The sequence below is a fragment of the Falco biarmicus genome, chromosome 4 (assembly GCF_023638135.1).
Source record: "Falco biarmicus isolate bFalBia1 chromosome 4, bFalBia1.pri, whole genome shotgun sequence".
NCBI lineage: Eukaryota > Metazoa > Chordata > Aves > Falconiformes > Falconidae > Falco > Falco biarmicus.
The window spans coordinates 61,314,724-61,331,887 of NC_079291.1; the positions used below are offsets into that span (position 1 = coordinate 61,314,724).

Below are 17,164 nucleotides of genomic sequence, written 5' to 3' on the forward strand. Positions count from 1 at the left end.
AGCTCTTCATGCCCTATGGATTATCCCTCTGTTTGCTGCTAGAGTAGTGCCTTGCTGTGGCACTGCCAGGTGTCCAGGCTGTAAAAGGAACATGGTGAACGATGCAGAAAAGCGTTTGTATCTTGACAGTGGAGCAGCATCTGTCTCTGCAGGAGTTTGCCTGGATGCAAGCAAATGGAACCATGATTTAAATAAAACAGGCGGTGAAGGGAGGGCTACGGGCACCCAGTGCTAGAAAATGAGATACAGTTGAATAATGGGGGGGGGGGGGGGGGGGGGTGTGGGTGTGTGCTGTACCAGCAGAACCCTTGCTAACCTCTCCCCTTTCCTGGCAAGGTGGACAGTGGTGACCCCCATGAGCTCCAACCGCAGCGCTGCTGGCGTCACAGTCTTCGAGGGCCGAATCTACGTGTCGGGAGGGCACGACGGCCTGCAGATCTTCAACAGCGTAAGTCTGCAGGGTGCGGGTTCCTGCAAGCCTGGCACAGAAATAAGTCTACTGCTGGTAGCCAAAGGGTCGGGCTGGGGCTGGGAAGGCTCTGTGCCCTTTCCCTGTGCACCCAAAGTGCCGTAAGTGTTTGCACGACCAAATTCTGTCATTTCCAGGACCCTCCTTCTTGCTCGGGAAGAAATGAGCTAGCCAGGTACCCACTGGGAACTGGGCTGGAAGTGCTGCTCTTGTTCCCCAGTGCCAAAAGGATTGAGCTAGTGCATTTTGTTGTCTCCGAGTTTCCTTCACTTTCTAAATAATTTTATCGTTGCACCCCTGTCCCTTTTTGAGCTCTGAAGTATCCCAGATGTCAGGTTTTTCCCTCTGCTTTCTGTGCCTTTTCCATGGCTTCAGCTTTAGAAGCAGATTATCTTTGAAACAAGCTTCATAGCAGGAGGAGTTGGTACGAGGCCAGCTTGCCTTCTTCCACCTGTGTTTCAGTTTGCCTGTTCTCTAAAGAAAAACCTGATGTGGAACAGAAAAGACTCATTCATCTCCTCAGGAGTGGAAATGTGGGGAGCTGTATCTGAGCTGGGTCTGCTGCTAACACTCAGCTCTCAGAAATTTGTAGTAAAGGGTTTGCTGGGAGCAGTGAGAACTATTTCTGCCTTGCTCAGCAGATTGGGGCAGGCTGTTGTCTGCAGCCTGAAGTACCCCAGAGCCAAGAACTACAAATCTGCTTCTCCAAGCACATTCCTGAGCGTGCCAAGTTTGGAGCAGTGCTGGAGCCCTTGCAGAAGGGGTCCATCTAATGGTCTCTCCAGAAATGCAAGGGATGCAAAATGGTGGCTGGTTGTATTTTTTTTTTACTGCTCCCCGCCACCCCTGCCGAGGTGCCAGATAACCCATCTACAAACCTACCGACAGGAGAATGCCAGCCTTTTCCAAAAGTGGCAGAGGTTACTGTGCAGAGGAAGGGGGGAAAATCCTGCCCTTTGCCACGGGTGCAAGATGTAGGCTTGAACTGCATCAGGAGCAGTGGTTGCCTGACATGAGAAACTAGAAAGTGTGAACTGTTACAGCTTAAATCTGATGCCTGGGCAGAGTGAGGAGCCTCACGTAAGGTTAGGGGACACTTAGGGAATTGCTAAGGACAGCTTAGACGTGCATCTCTTGGGTCTGAGAGAGCTTTGGCTGGTTCTGCCTTGGGGCATCATGTGTGCGTGAGGAAAATTAATACATTAGAATGAAGACAGAATCCTGTGGCAATTGAACTTTTAAGTGAAGGGTGTTCGATCCTTTTGGTGCTGAGGCTCAGATACCCATTTAAAACACCACGCAGAAGGTGATGAAAGGGGCAAGAGGTAGAGGGAGCGTTTTCAAAGCTGCATTTGCCATGGTCTCTGAAGCATATCGGGTGGGGAGAGCAGTCTCTTTCCCCAAATTTGTCCACTCCAGCTTGACGGTGAGTCACTGGGCTGTCAGAGGGAGCAAGGTGAAATGCAGTGGCTGGTGGGATCCAGGATGTTAGAAAAGCTTAATAACAATGCAAAATCTGAATGTGTGAAGCTGAGACACAAAGCCCGCATTCCCTGGCCAGCTTGCACTTGCATGTTGAAACATTCTGTGTGATCCGTGCCCCACGGTAGGTCCCGAGCAAGGGTCCCTAACACCGTGTGCTCTCTGTCACTGCAGGTAGAGTACTACAACCATCACACGGCCACCTGGCACCCGGTGGCCAGCATGCTCAACAAGCGCTGCCGCCATGGAGCCGCCTCGCTGGGCAGCAAGATGTTTGTCTGCGGAGGGTACGACGGGTCGGGCTTCCTCAGCATCGCTGAAGTGTACAGTTCCATGGCGGATCAGTGGTACCTGATCGTCCCCATGAACACCCGGAGGAGCCGCGTCTCCCTCGTTGCAAACTGTGGCCGTCTCTATGCAGTGGGGGGTTACGATGGACAGTCCAACCTCAGCTCAGTAGAAATGTACGACCCGGAGACAAACCGCTGGACGTTCATGGCCCCAATGGTGTGCCACGAGGGCGGGGTTGGCGTGGGCTGCATACCTCTCCTGACCATCTGAGAAGGAAGCGGTCGGGGGGGCGGGGAGTGTCTTTTCAAGGACAGTACAGGGAGAGGGTTGAAGAGTGTTCTGTGCTGTGATACCCGCAGAGGTGTGTTTCTGGGTGCTCAAGTGTCATTCACAAACACACATGCACAGACAACTTGACAAAACAATCCCCACCCTTGCCTTCTTGGGCTGAGGCTCCCAAAAGATCAAACGTTTTGAAATATGGTGCATCTACAGACCTGCTCGCCTCCCTCTGCCACCCGTTAGCCACAGCTCCGAGCCAAGGCCAAGCGAATCCCTCCACTGGCTGTTGGTTTTCCAAACAGCCCTGCCGTCTGCTTTCCGCTGCACCTTGGGGAAGTGCTGTTGTAGGCTGGGGGAGGAGGGCAGGCTGAATTGCGACATAAAACCGGCTGCTGTAATGACTTTGGAAATACAGCTGCATCTTCTGTCAGCAGCAAAATTACCCCAATACCCCCAGGGCTCGGTCAGCAGCGATGTTTGGGTGTCGTGGAGGCTTGCTGCTGGCCATGGGTGGCTCTCACCTGGCGTATTGAAACAAAAAACCCACCGACATCAGTTCTCAGACCCCATTCAGGCTCTGCGTTTTAAGGTGCTGCTTACACAAGACATCACTGGCTTCTCAAAGCAGAGCTGTGCTTTCTTCAGCTCGATGGGGAAAACTTCTCCACAAGAGCCGCATGATGGAGAAACTAGGAAGAGGAGATCTGGTCGGTTAAACCATTGAATCGTTTTAGCAAGCTTTGGAGGGGAAGGCTGAACGTTAAATGACACTAAGCAACAGTCTTAGGATTTCAAAATGGGAAATAGGCCAAGATGTTAGTTATGAAGATGTCCCTTAAATTAAATACTGAGATATTTTCAAAGTTGATGTTTAGGAGGCAGCTGGAGCAGAGGGGGCTAGGATCTTTCAGGAGGGGCAAAAAAATAGGTGTTGAATTTGTCAGCTCGGGCAGACCAAGCGCTGTGCTTGCACGAGGAGCTGCGGTCCCTGGGTGGGGGCAGAGGGACAGCTGCCCAAGAGGGGCCGCTTCGGGCAGGGAAATCCCCCATAGGGACGCAGGGTGAGCACCTCTGCAAAGGGCCGGCGGCATATCGCACGTTGGTGGGGCTGGTGCAGCTGTGGCATGGGCCAGATCCACACCCTTGGTCTTTCCTGGTTTGCTTTGCTGCGAAAGGTCTTTGCGGTAGGTTTTGTGCCAGGAAACTTCCTGCAGCAGGGCCGGAGCCGCTGCCTGGCGTGAAGCAGCACGGCAGCTCCCTGCCTGGGCACTCCTTGCCTGCATCAGCGCTTCTCTTGCCCGAGTACGAAACCCAACGGTGGGCAGGTGGGGACAGGCTGCTGCTCCCCCACCTGCTCCAGCAGGACAAACTCAACACTAATCCTGCCAGCAGCAGCAAAGGGATGGGGATCTCACCCCCTGCCCTGCCCAGTCCCAGTGTTTCGGGGGGCTTGGAGCCTGTCTCTCCTGTCCCCTGCCTGGCTCTGAACTGGGAAGAGATGGATGTTCATCCCAGCCCCTAAATCCGGACCCCCCCAAACTTGTTTGTAACCTGACTCCCAGTGTCATTTGGGATTTTAACTTTGGCTGTATATGTGGATGTCTATATATTCAGGTACTATGTATATTTTAGGTATATATAATGAGTATATCTGGCTATAAATGTGATTTGTCAGTATATATCTTATTTCCTCCATGTACATCAGCTGCTGAGTTCACTGGAGGGGGAATTTATTTGGGGGTTCCATGCTGCTAAGACTCTATAAAAAGGAAAAAAAATAGCCAACCACCCACAAATACTGGGATTACAATTAAGTCTCTTTTTTGGGCTGTAAATTGCAGGAATAACTGAGCCGGCGCGGCAGTGTGGGCTTTGCAGAAGGGGCAGCCTCTGGCCTCGCGGGGCAGGACCACACGGTGTTCCTGTCTCTCTGCCAGTGTTCCCCAGCATCGAGTGCTGCTGCAGGGAGTCGTGTAGCTCATGCTCTTGTGGACCTGCCTCATCTCCCTCCCCACAGCATCTTCTCTTCCCCAGGACACGTCCTGATGGTCGCCGTGTGCAGAGGAGGCTTTGAGAAGCGTGGGGCTGCTCTCCTGGCATGCTGTTTGTCCCATCTCCCATCCCTTCTCCTTCCCAGCATCTCCCAGCCGGGGCTTTGTGTCTGTTAAGAACACAAATATTGGCTCAAACACACTAGAAAGTCTTTCTTGCAAAAGCCAGGGTGTGTTGATGACCCACAGGCTCCCAAGCTGATGCTCAGCAGCACAGTGGTCCCAGGGCACTCAGCCATGCTGCTTGGGCTCCCAGGGTTTTGTTCCACAGGGCTTTCTTTGCTTTTCTGTTGTGGAGGAACCAAAGATAAAGGGGAGCTCCTGGCCCTTCAGCAAGGCTGCAGCACCTCTGTCCCGGGCCCCAAAATGCTGGTGTTTGTAAGGGAACAGAAAAATCCTGAATTTTGGGGAAAGAAGCCCTGGTCATCCAGGAAATTTAAACTGGGAGAGTGTAAGCCACTCTGTGCAACCCTCAGTAAATCCCTGTGTCCTCAAATTCAAGGAAACCCCCAAAATTTTGCAAAATGCATTAAGGATCCTCATCATGCCAGCATGTTTATGTGTCTGCAAACCACGCTGCACTCCCTGCCACGGCCCTCGAACCTGCTGTGCTGTTTCCCCCTGCAAACACCCCACCATGTCCCCACCCCGAAAGGGCACTTTTACTGCCACTTAACCCTTTTTATATTAAAGCCAAGAGAAATGTCTTCCCTGGCCAGCTGGTGCGGTGTCTTTGGGTGAGGTCGGGGGGGGGGGGGTTGTTCTGGGTGAGATGGCATGATCTCTGTCTGGGCACAGGGGTCAGCTCAGTCTGAGCTCTGAGCAGAGAGAGAGGATTTAAAAAACAAAACAAAACAAAACTGTAAAGAAAAGGGAGAGGGCAGGGGGCTCCTGTTTTTTCTCTCCGTGGGAGCTGGGAGAATGTTCTTGCGGGACGTCGAGCGTGGCTGGATGGATCCCAGGGGCATAAGTTGTACCATCTTGCCCTGAAATTGGGAGCAGACGAAGGGAAGGGGCCACTGAGGGGGATCTCAGCCTCACCGAGCCTCCAGCATCACCACCATCTCCGCCAGGTCCAGGCAAGCGCCTGCCACGGCGCCGTGCCAAGGAAAACACGGGCAAACCGATCCCCTCCCCATGGTGGTGGGGCCGCTGTTTATCCTGGAGGCGAAGCTGGCCGAGCTGGGGGCCCCGAGCCGAGCCGGAGCTGGTTCCCGAGCCGGAGCTGGTTCCCAAGCCGGAGCTGGTTCCCGAGCCGTCCCAAGGCTTCCCACGGCCACATGGCGCTGGTGCTGGGAGCCATGCTGCTGGCGGTGGGTGCCGCGGTCCCCCTGGGGCTGCCGGCTCCCCGCGACCTGGCTCGTTCGGTGCTGGAGACCCACGGGCAGGAGCTGAGGCTGCTCAAGCTGCTGGGAGTCACCAGGACGGTAGGACTGGGCGGTGCGGTGGGTGCAACTGGGTGCCCCCAGCTTGGGCACCCACCCTGGTGGGGACCCCTTTCCCCGCCGGCGCTGGGAAGCCACCGACCACTCCATCTTTTTTCTCCCGGCAGACGTTTGACTGGGGCACCCATTTCAGCATCAACTTCACCGCCCGACAGCCTGCCTGCCCCAAAAACCTCCCTGAGCAGCGCGGTGCCGGCTGCCAAGCCCGCCCGGGCAGGGTGAGTGTGGGACCGGGACCCCCCCAAACCACGGAGGGGGCAGAGAGGTGTCCCCAAGGTGCTCAGGGTTCATATGTCCCCCAGGTACAGCGATGCACGGCCCAGGTCTCTGTCTTCGCCTTCCTGCCCGACGTGCCGCTGTCGATGGTGGAGTGCAGCCGGGAGCCGGTGAGACCCCAGCACTGGGGTTGTGTCCCCCCCCTCAACACTTTGGGGATGTTCTTTGGTGGCAGGTGAAGCCCACCCTTATTTCTCCTATTAGCAGCCCGGTGGCAGCACCCAGCCCCACTCCCCTGGCACTCCGCGAGTCTTCAGCACCAACCCGGGTCAGCCATCATCATCATCATCATCCTTGCGGCCACCCCCACGTCCTCGGACCCCCATCGGCAAGTCCCTCCCAGGGACACCCCGCCACCCCTTGTCCCCAGCGGAGCTGGAATAAAGATATTTTGGGGTTGTATGTGTGCATCTGTCGGGGGGGAGTGACAAACTGGGGGGCTGGGGAGCCCCCCCCAGTGTTGGGCAACAGGGATGGGGCAAGCCAGGGGTTGCACAAGCCCAGGGGGCACCAACCCGCCACAGGCAATGCACCCCGATCTCTGTGGGTCCCTGCCGGGGGGGAGTGGGGATGGTCCCCACGGGGGGCCCACAGCCCCTCCATGCCCACCCAAAGGGCTGCAAGGGCTGGGGACACCTGGGGAGCAGGGCCGTGTCCCCGAGGGGGACCAGACGTGTCACCATCTGCAGGTGGAACATGCTCAGGGCCCCCCCAACCTGTGTTCCCCCACCCCAAAGAAAAAATCTCCACTCCATGGGCTGTTTGCAGAGGGGAGGAGCGGAGCCCCGGGGCGGGTTCCCCAACTGCCGGGGGCAGAGGATAAAAAGGGACACAGGGGTAGCCGTGGGGACAAGGATGCTGAGCTCCTGGGTGCTGGTGCTGGTGGTGCTGGGGGGGGCCTGTGCCCTCCCGGCCCCGTCCCCCCTGGCCTACACCCAGGCGCTGGCTCAGGCTGTTGACTCCTACAACCAGCGCCCCGAGGTGCAGAACGTCTTCAGGCTGCTCAGCGCCGACCCCGAGCCCGCCCCGGTGAGTGTCACCCGTTCGTGACCCCCCACTCGTGACCCCCCACACTTGTGACCACCACCCCGCTCATGGACCCCCACTTGTGGTCCCCCACTCACGATACCTGGACTCAGGCTGCTCAGTGCCACCCACCAAGCCCACCCCAGTGAGTGTCACCACAACGCATGACCCCCCCAACCCACTCGTGACCCCCCGACTCAGGCTGCTCAGCGCCAAACCCAAGCCCACCCTGGTGAGTCGTGACCCACCCCCCACGATCCCCTCACTCCTGACCTCCCACCCCAACTGCTCAGTGCTGACCCCAAGCCTGCCCCATTGAGTGTCACCAGTTGTGACCACCCCCCTTCATGACGGCCCACTCATGTTCTCCCCCCACTTGTGACCCCCGCGTTGTGATACCCCACTTTTGATCCCTTACTTCGGCTGCTCAGTGCCAGCCACCAAGCCCCCCCCAGGGAGTGACCCCCCATGCATGATCCCCCTGAATCTTGACCCCCCCACTTGTGATCCACCCCCCACTGGAGACCACCCCCCCCATGATCCCCATACTCCTGATCTCCCACCCAAACTGCACAGCGCCAACCCTGAGCCCGCCCGGGTAAGTACCACCCACCCATGATCTTCCCCACTTGTGCCCCCCACCCACTCGTCCCACCCACCCACTCGTGCCTCCCACTCACTCGTGTTCCCCACCCATGATCCCCACACTCCTGATCCCCCACCCTCACTGCTCAGCACTGACCCCAGGCTCACCCCTCGGAGTGCCACCCCCACGTCATCTCCCCCACTCCCAACTCCCACCCACCCGTGCCCCCCACCCACTCGTGTCCCTGCAGGGGGTCGAGCTGAGTGTGCTGCGGGGGCTCAACTTCACCATAATGGAGACGGAGTGCACCGCCGGCACCCGGGTGAACCCCGACGACTGCGACTTCAAGGAGCATGGGGTCAGGATGGGGATGGGGATGGGAACACCCACCGGGGGGTCCTGGGGGTCCTCACTGGTGTCCCTGGGGTGACTCTGGGTGTCCCCTCTTCCAGGTCATCAAGGAGTGCTCGGGGCCGGTGCAGTTCCTGCAGAGCTCCCCTGAGATCGACCTGCGCTGCAGCGATGCCTCCTCCAACGTGAGTGGGGGGCCAGCACCCACCCCCGCACCCACTGACCCGGATGGGGGCACCCATGGGTGGGGCATTGGGTCTTGGTGTCCTTCCTCCTGCCCCACAGCTCAGGGTCCGCTGTCCCCAAAAGAGACACCACCCCAATGGCTCCAGCCCGCGGGTGGTGGAGGGTGGGATAGGGGGTCCTGGGGCACCCGCAGGGTGCTGGGTGCCGGGTGCTGGGTCCTGGGCAGGGTGCTGGGTGTGGGGACATGGGTGTGGGGTGCTGGGTGTGGATCCTAGGTGGGGTGCGGGGTGTGAATCTTGGGTGCAGGGTCCTGATGGTGGGGTGTGCAGGGTGCCAGGTGCTGGGCACAGGATCTCAGGTGCCAGGTGTGGGGTGATGGGTGCGGGGTCCTGGGCAGGGTCCTGGGTGTGGGGACCTGGGTGCAGGGTGCTGGGTGCAGGGTGCTGAGCAGGGTCCTGAGTGCAGACATGTGAGTAGGGTCCTGGGTACAGGATTTTGGGTACCATGTCCCACGTGTGGGGTGCTGGGTGCTGGGTGAGGCGACCTGAGTGCAGGGTGCTGGGTGCTGGGTGCAGGGTCCCAGGTGCGGGGCCCACAGGTGGGGTGCTGGGTGCCAGGGAGCCCCCCTGACCCCAGTGACCCCGCTGTCCCCTCGGCAGCCGGTGCTCATCCAGCGGGGCCGCTTTGGGCGCTTCCTGAGCAGGATCCGGCACTTTCGGCCCCGGATCAGCTTCGACGTCGGCGCCAGGGGCAGCATCCGCCTGGGCTGACCCAATAAAGGGGCCACTGCGGCCGCTGCATGAGCCGGGCTCCTCACTGCCTCCCGCGCGCGGCACGGGGAAACTGAGGCACACAGGGCTCCTCTCCCCACACCAGCCCCACGCGCGGTCCTCACCTGGGGGTAAATGGCTTGGCCTGGAGCCACACACGTCCCACCCTACATCCCCCCCATGGCACCATCCTCCCCACAGCATCATCCTCCCCATGGCATCATCATCCCCATGGCATCATCCTCCTCACGGCATCTTCATCCCCCCCTTAGTGTCATCATCCCCTCTGTGGTGGCATCATCCCCTCCATGGTGGCATGATACCCCCCATGGTGTCATCCCCCCCATGACATCATCCCTCCCACGGCATCATCCCCCCCATGGTGTCATCGTCCCCATGGCATCATTGTCCCCACTGCCCTTTGTCCCCCCACAAAACCAGAAGCAATGGCAGCGGGGAGGCAGGGAGGGAAGGAGCTGTAAAAGAAGGGCCTTGGGAGGGGGTCAGCTTCCGAGGGACCCCCCTGTGACAGTCCCCTGCTCAGGGGGGGTCCAGGCACTGGCCTCTGCTGTGCCACCGGCGCTGTCACCAGCAGATCAGAGTGGGGACATTGGGGCATGGGGACACAGGGCCCCCTGCACCCCAAGAGTGGCCAGCCTGGGGTCACAGCTGCAGCCGCAGCTCCAGTGGTCCCATGGGACCCTGGAGATGTCTCCCCTGTCCCCCCTGTCCCCTCCAACCCTGCAATATCCCAACGGTCCCATGGGCCCATGCCCCACATGCACCCCTGTGGGGACCCCACAGCTGGTACAGGCTCCTGGGGACCCCCTGCCCCCCGAGGTGTCTCACTCTGTCCTCCTTGAACCCTCAGGAGTCAGGGTGGGCATGATGGAGAAGTTGAGATGCCACAGGGAACTGATGGGGATGGGGACGGGGACAGGGTGATGGCACCCACCAGGGCAAGATGGCACCCATCACCGGGTGCCCAGCACCAGCCCAGGGAGGAAGCATCCCCCCTGCACCCCTAAACCCCTCCCCATGCAGAGGTTCTGGTGTCCCCATGGGTATGCCGGGGGATCCGGTGGTGTCCCCAGGCTGTGGCACTCACCGGGGTGAGCTCAGGGTCAGTGCTGAGCAGCCTGAAGGCACCTCAGGGTGCTGGCTGAAGGTGTAGTGAGGGGGGCCGAGAGGGCACTGCCAGCACCAGCACCCAGGAGCTCAGCATCCTTGTTCCCATGGCCATCCCTGTGTCCCCTTTTATCCCCCCGCCCTGGGGCTCTGCTCCTCCCCTCTGCAAACAGCCCACGGAGTGGAATTTTAGGGGGGAGGACAGGAGGGGGACAGGTTGGGGGGGGCCTGAGTGCGTCCCATCTGCAGATGGTGACATGTCTGTTCCCCTCGGGGACACAGCCCCACTCACGATGGGTCCCCAGCCCTCAGAGCCCCTTGGGGGGACTGTGGGGCCCCATGGGGACCATCCCCACTCCCGCCAGCAGAGACCAGGGTGCCACTGGGCATGTTGCAGGGACATTTATTGGAAGCGGGGTGCCCGGGCGAGGGGCAGGGGTGGGGGGCACCCATACAGCCCCGCTCAGGCTTGGGGCTGCTTGAGGTTGAGCTTGTCGCGGATCCAGATCCTGCTGCACTGGAAGAAACCCCTGAAACGCTCCTTGATCCTGGCAAAAAACCCCGCGAGCCTCGATGTCTGGAGGCGGCCGAACTGGGAGGAGGAGAAACAGCAGCGTGGGACCTCGGGGGGATGCGGGGGAGCCTGTGTGACCCCCCTGGGGATGTGCCCCACTGCAGCCAGGGCAGGGAGCTGGTGGCGATGCCAGTGGCGATGCCAGAGGTGACGGTGCCATGTCCGGCACCTTCTTACCGTGCGGGGCACCCGCTCGCAGGAGAGCTCCGCCGTGGGCTGCCGCAGCTCCAGGAAGACACTGCCCCGGCACCAAGCCACTGCCTGCGGAGAGGCAGGGGGGGCGTGGGGGAGGTGAGGCCGAGGGGAGCCTGAACCCCCCCGTGCCTCAGTTTCCCCATCAGCCACTCCCCAGTTCCGCGCCAGTGGCATGCGGCAGGTGGTCACTGCCGGCCACTCACCCTGGGCCAGCGGCCCTGGCAGGTGGTCACCGCCAGCGGTGCACGGCACGAGGTCTCCTCCACGGTGAAGCTCAGCTCCTGCTGGTGCTGCAGGTCCGCGGCCTGGGAGAGGGGACAGGACCTGTCAGGGACCCACGGCACCGCTGCCCCCACCATGGGCTGGATCAGCCCAGAGAGGGGCCACATCCAGCCTGGAGATCAACCAGGTTCAGCCCCAACTTGGGTGGGGCCCAGCCCCAGAATGGGCCAGATATAGCCCAGAGAAGGGCCAGTTCCTGCACCACCCACACTCAGGGCACCTCCCGGCATGGAGGAGCTCAGCACCCACCCAGCCAGGCCGGGGCTGGGTGTCCCGCAGCCGCAGGACATAGGGACTGACAGGCCTTGTGTTGAGCAGCTCCACGGCTGCCGAGACGGCGTCCTCGTAGCTCACAGCCCAGAGCCCCGGTGCGGATGGCAGGATGGATCCATCCAGCCCCAGCGTGGATCCCTCCGGCCTTCGCGTGGATCCCTCCAGCCCCACCGTGGATCCCTCTGGCCCTGGCATGGTGGCTCTGGCCAGCCCCAGCAGCAATAGCAGCGGCACCGCTTGGCACGGCCTCATCCTGCCCACTGCCACCCGCCGTGCTGGGCAGCCCCTTTATGGCAGCTGCCTGGGATGTGCCGCCACCGCCAGCATGGGTGGTACTGCGGGCGGACGCTTCCCCCTCTGCCACTGGGAAATTCCCAGTGGGCTGAATCTGGCCAGGAGCCAAGCCCATCCCACTGTCCCAGCCCTAGGGACAGGGGCTGCCAGCCACTGGTGCTCAGCAGAGAGGTCACAGGGTTTGGGGTCCCCCTGCCATGGTGGTCCCCGCAGGAGGGCACTTTGTGCCCGGGGAGGGTGACAGCGAGGACAGGTGTGATGTCAAGGTGCCACTAGAGACAAGCCTGGGGGCAGCACGCTGGTGTTGGAGGGATGCTGTGCTAGCGACATCCCTCGGTCTGCCACCTCGGTGCGGGTAGGGGATGGCGACCCACGCTGTGGCAAGGACACAAGGGTGACTGATGTGTCTCAAACCATGGAAGGACTTGAAAACACTACGCAGGAATTAGGGCTTCGGCCCCACCCCCAAACAGGTGGTGGGATCAGTACCCAGCTGAAGGGCTGCTACCAGTGCCTGGGGGGCCAGGAACGCCCATGGGACCCCGGGGTGCGTGAGCAGTGTGGCCATCAGGTCAAGGGAGGGGATCCTGCCTGGAGAGGAGCAGACTGTTCAGCCTGGAGAGGAGCAGGCTCGGGGGCCCTTATCGATGCCCACAGGCGCCTCCAGGGCGGTGGCAGGAGGACGGGGCCAGGCTCCTGCCAGGGGTGCCCAGCGGCAGGACAAGGGGCAGCGGGCACAGGCTGCACCACAGGCAGCTCCTGCGGAACCTGGGGACAAACTTCTTTCCCCGGAGGGTGCCGGGCGCTGGCACAGGCTGCCCGGAGAGGCTGTGGGGTCTCCTTCTCTGGAGCCATCCCAACCCGCCGGGACGTGGCTCTGTGCAGCCTGCCCTGGGAGAGCTGCTTCAGCAGGGGGGTGGGCTGGGGGGGCTCCAGGGGGCCCTTCCAGCCCCGGCCAGGCTGCGATTCTGTGATTCTGGGTAATGGCCACAGCCTGGGCAGCAAACAGGAGGAGCTGGAAGCCATTGTGCAGCTGGAAAACTAGCTGCCATCATGGAATCACAGTGGGATGACCAGCACAACTGAGTGCTGCACTGGGTGGCTACCAGCCCTTCCGAAGGGACAGGCCAGGGGGGAGCATCACCGCAGTAGCCCGGTGCCTTGGGAGTGTTTTGCATCCCTAGAGCTCACCAAGGGTGCCCGTCGGGTTGTGTCTGTGGGTCGGAACGGGAGGGCCAGCAGGGCAGATGTCCTGGTGGGAGTCTGTTACAGACCAGCAGCCAGGACGAAGAGGCAGATGAAATGCTCCACACCAGCTGGGAGGAGTGTCACCATTGCCAGCCCTTGTCCTCATGGGGGGCTTCAACTTCCCTGCTATCTGCTGGAAATACAGCACTGCAGGGAAGACAGAGCCCAGGAGGACCCTGCAATGCGTGGAAGAGACCTTCCCAACGCCAGCCAGGGAAAGTGCCCCACGGGACATGTTTGTGAGCAGAGGAGGACTTATGGGAGATGTGATGGTTGGGGCCATCCTGGGCACAGTGACCTCGAAATGATGGAGTGTTTGATTCTCAGAGGAGGGGGCAGCAGCACAGCCACCTTGGGCTCCTGGAGGGCACGGTGGGCTGCGGGGGAGCCTGGCTGGCAGCACCTGGCTGGCAATCCTGACGGGCCAAGGGGGGCGGGGAGGCTGCGTGGTCTTCAGGAAGGACATCTTCAAATGCAGAACCAGGTCGTCCTCATGTGCCAAAAGACGAGCCAGTGGGGAAGAGCAGCCTGGCTGAGCAGAGAGCTTTGGGTGGAACTCAGTGGAAAAAGAGAGTTTATGAGCTTTGGAGGAAGGGGCAGGCAGCTCGGCAGGGCTGCACCGGTGTCCTGGGGTTGTGCAGGGACAAACCCAGAAGGGCCAAAGTCCAACTAGAACTTAACCTGGCTACTGCCGTAAAACACAATAAAAAATGCTGCTACAAATATGTTGGCAACAAAAGGAGGGTGGAGGAGAGCCTCCATCCTTCATCGGGTACTGGGGGGAACATCGTGACTGAGGGTGAGAAAAAGACTGAGTGGCTTTAACGCCTCCTTTGCCTCACGTGTTAATACTCAGAGCAGCTGTTCTCGGGGTACCCAGCCCCTGAGCTAGGAGATGGGGATGGGGAGCAGAATGAAGCCCCCACAATCCAAGAGGGAATGGTTGGTGACCCGCCCCAGCACTGACACACAGCAGAGTGTGGGGCCAGGTGGAACCCCCCAGGGCACCGAGGGGCTGGCAGCAGCACTCACCGAGCCACTGCCCATTGTCTCGCAGCAGCTCTGGCTCATGAGGGGTCCCCAGTGACTGGGGGTCACCCAACGTGACACCCACCTCACCTGCAGGAAGGAGGATCTGGGGAACTACAGACTCTCAGCCTGACCTCAGTGCCGGGCCAGGCCCCGAGTGCCACCACGTGACACATCCAGCACGACCAGGCGGTCAGGCCCAGCCAGCGGGGATTCATGAAAGGCAGGTCCCGCTCGACTGACCCGATCTCGGTCCACGACAAGGTGACCCGCTCAGTGGATGAGGGACAGGCTGTGGGTGCTGCCCGCCTGGACCTTAGTGGAGCCTTTGGCAGCATCTCCTGGAGAAACTGGCTGCTCACGGCTTGGACAGCTGGACCCTACACTGGCTGAGAAGGTGGCTGGCTGAGCAGTGGGGAGCGGAGCCACGTCCCGCCGGCCCGGGCACACGCGGTGCTCCCCAGGGCTCAGCGCAGGGGCTGCGACTGGGCCAGGGGCACCTCAGTGTGTGCAGGCACCACCGAGCTGGGGGGAGCACTGACCTGCGGGGGGGCAGGGGGCTCTGCAGGGGGTCTGGGCGGGCAGGCGGGCCGAGGGGCCGAGCCCAGCTGTGTGGGGGTCACCCCGGCCCTGTGCTGGACCCTGCCCGGGGGTCACACCAGCCCCAGGAGCTGCGGGCTGGGGGCAGGGGGCTGGGCACTGCCCGGCGGGGAAGGGGCTGGGGGGCAGCAGCTGGGCACGAGCCCCCCCATGCCCAGGTGGCCAAGGGGGCCAGCAGCGCCCTGGCTGGTGTCAGACACGGCGTGGCCAGCAGGGCCGGGGCAGTGCCCGTCCCCCTGCGCTGGGCACTGGGGGGGCCGCCCCTCGGATGCTGGGCTCAGTTTGGGCCCCTCAGCACCAGCCAGACCCTGAGGGGCTGGAGCGTGTCCAGAGCCGGGCAGGGGGCTGGGGAAGGGGCTGGGGCACCAGCCTGGGGGGGGCTCAGGGGGGAGCTGGGGGTTCAGCCTGGAGAGAAGGGGGCTTAGGGGGGACCTTCTCGCTCCCTGCAGCTGCCTGACAGGGGGGTGCAGCGAGGGGGAGTCGTCTCTGCTCCCAGGAACAAGTGACAGGACAAGGGGAAATGGCCTCACCTTGCCCCAGGGCAGGTTTAGATTGGGGGTTGGGGAACATCTTCCCTGAAAGGCTGGTCAGGCACTGGGACAGGCTGCCCGTGGAGGTGGTGGGGTCACCGTCCCTGGGGGCGTTTAAAAGACCTGTAGATGTGGTGCTCAGGGACATGGTTTAGTGGTGGGCTTGGCAGTGCTGGGTTAATGGTTGGACTTGATGATCTTAAAGGTCTTTTCCAACCCAAACAATTCTCTATGGAGTCTGCCTGCCCTGGGTACCACAAGCCACCATGCTGGGGCAAGGTGCACCTCAAGGTGACCACCAAAGAGCTGACCCAGGTTTGATGGGGAGGTAGGGTGACACCACGTTGAGGTTCTCACTCCTGTTCTCCCCCAGGGCTGGATAAAGAAGCCACCCTGCCCCACGGCCGGCTGGGGCTTTCTAGCCCCCAGGGTGGTGGTGGTGGTGGTGGTGTTTTATGGCTGGGCGGAGCGGTGAAGACATCCATCCCTCATGGCAAACAAAGTGGGTTTGACCAAACAACAGCCTTGGGAGCGGTCGCCCTCTCCTAGGCCAAGCAGGAACCTCCAGGAAAACATCAAGGAACCCTGCCCAGAAGATGACCCTCTGTTCAACCCCCACCTGCTCCACCATGCACAGCGAGCAGAAGCCCAAAGCCACCCAACAAGTTCAGATCTGTGTGGCCAGTGGAGACCATCAGGTATGTTCTCCCAGCAGCTTGTAAATCAAGCAGAGACAAGTGTACCCAGGTCAGAGCTGGTGGGTGGCATCCGGGAAGTCCTCAGGGACAAATGCTGTCAATCACAGACCCATAGGACAGCTTAGGTTGGCCCTGGAAAGATCCAGGTGCAACCAGGTCCAACCTTCCATGGAGAAGGGACCCTAGATAGGATTGATTATCTTGCAAACCATCCAGGTTCGTCCTGAGGACCTCTAGCGATGAGGACTCTACTGTGTCCCTGGAAGGTTCTTCCAGGGAACAACTGGTCTCACTGTACAACCCAAGTTGAGATGAAACCTCTCCCAGTACCCACTGCCCCTTGTCTTGTCCACGTGGCTCCTTGGAAGCCTCCACCATTTGAGTACTGGACTACTGTGATGAGGTCCCCTCACAAGTCTTCTCTCCAGGGAGGAGAGACCAAACTCCTTCAGCCTTTCCTCCTACAGCAGGCTCTCCAGCACTTTGACCATCATTCTGACCTTCCTCAGGACCCTCTCCACTCTGTCTGCTTCCTTCTTGACTTGTGGGGACCAGAACTGGACACACCAGAGGTTGTACCCAACAAGAAGGTGGTTGGGAACCATCAGCATGGACTGAAAATGGGCTCAAAGGACAGGCCTGGAGGGTGGTGGTCAAGTTCAGGGGGAGGCTGGTCACTGGTGGTGCTCCCCAGAGGTCCACACCAGGTCCCATCTTGTTTCACATCTTCGTTAACAATTAGGATGATGGGACAGGTGTACCCTCAGCAGGTTTGTAGCTGACACCCAACTGGGAGGAGTGGTTGAGGCAGCAGAAGGTTGTGCTGCCACCCAGAGCAACCTCAGCAGGCTGGAGAGATGGTCAGCAGGAACCTCACGGGGTTCAACAAGAACTGCCACATCCTGCACCAGGGCAGGAACAACCCCAGGCACCAGGACACAGTGGGGAATGCCCAGCAGCTCATCACAGGTGGCCCTGGGGGTCTCAGAAGACACTAAGGTGACCATTAGCCAGCAGAGGAACCTGTTGCTCAGAGGGGTTGTGGGGTCTCTGGTTTTGGAAGATACTCAAAACTCAACTGGAGGCAGTCCCTGCCAG

At 60.6% G+C, this 17,164-nt stretch overlaps 3 protein-coding genes across 4 annotated transcripts in view; 2 read left to right on the forward strand and 1 right to left on the reverse strand.

Annotated features, from left to right (window-relative positions):
- The window catches only part of KLHL18 (kelch like family member 18), a 29,246-nt gene extending 23,964 nt beyond the window's left edge, over positions 1-5,282 (forward strand). For both annotated transcript variants that reach the window (XM_056338467.1, XM_056338468.1), the window contains exons 9-10: positions 337-448; positions 2,126-5,282. In XM_056338467.1, coding sequence (XP_056194442.1) covers positions 337-448; positions 2,126-2,512 — 499 coding nt within the window. In that variant the 3' untranslated portion in view covers positions 2,513-5,282. The remainder of the gene's footprint in view (positions 1-336; positions 449-2,125) is intronic.
- Positions 5,283-7,131: 1,849 nt separating this feature from the next.
- LOC130148082 (cathelicidin-2-like) lies at positions 7,132-9,248 on the forward strand. Its single transcript, XM_056336253.1, has 4 exons — positions 7,132-7,325; positions 8,159-8,266; positions 8,361-8,444; positions 9,105-9,248. The coding sequence occupies exons 1-4, from the start codon at positions 7,152-7,154 to the stop codon at positions 9,213-9,215; spliced, it is 477 nt and encodes a 158-aa protein (XP_056192228.1). The 5' UTR covers positions 7,132-7,151; the 3' UTR covers positions 9,216-9,248.
- A 1,558-nt stretch (positions 9,249-10,806) lies between these two features.
- Positions 10,807-11,862, reverse strand: LOC130147323 (cathelicidin-B1-like). Its single transcript, XM_056334294.1, has 4 exons — positions 11,644-11,862; positions 11,316-11,417; positions 11,095-11,178; positions 10,807-10,935 (listed from the first exon to the last, which is right to left on the reverse strand). The coding sequence occupies exons 1-4, from the start codon at positions 11,860-11,862 to the stop codon at positions 10,807-10,809; spliced, it is 534 nt and encodes a 177-aa protein (XP_056190269.1).
- Between the last annotated feature and the right edge of the window lie 5,302 nt (positions 11,863-17,164).

Bases quoted from the DNA above. Each gene is read 5' to 3' on its own strand.
- LOC130148082 (XM_056336253.1), top strand. From the start codon at position 7,152: ATGCTGAGCTCCTGGGTGCTGGTGCTGGTGGTGCTGGGGGGGGCCTGT. The intron at 7,326-8,158 runs GTGAGTGTCACC...GTGTCCCTGCAG, and splicing joins CCGACCCCGAGCCCGCCCCG to GGGGTCGAGCTGAGTGTGCT. The intron at 8,267-8,360 runs GTCAGGATGGGG...CCCCTCTTCCAG, and splicing joins GCGACTTCAAGGAGCATGGG to GTCATCAAGGAGTGCTCGGG.
- LOC130147323 (XM_056334294.1), bottom strand. From the start codon at position 11,862: ATGCCAGGGCCAGAGGGATCCACGGTGGGGCTGGAGGGATCCACGCGA. The intron at 11,418-11,643 runs GTGGGTGCTGAG...CCCCTCTCCCAG, and splicing joins CCCAGCCCCGGCCTGGCTGG to GCCGCGGACCTGCAGCACCA. The intron at 11,179-11,315 runs GTGAGTGGCCGG...GCCTCTCCGCAG, and splicing joins GCCAGGGCCGCTGGCCCAGG to GCAGTGGCTTGGTGCCGGGG.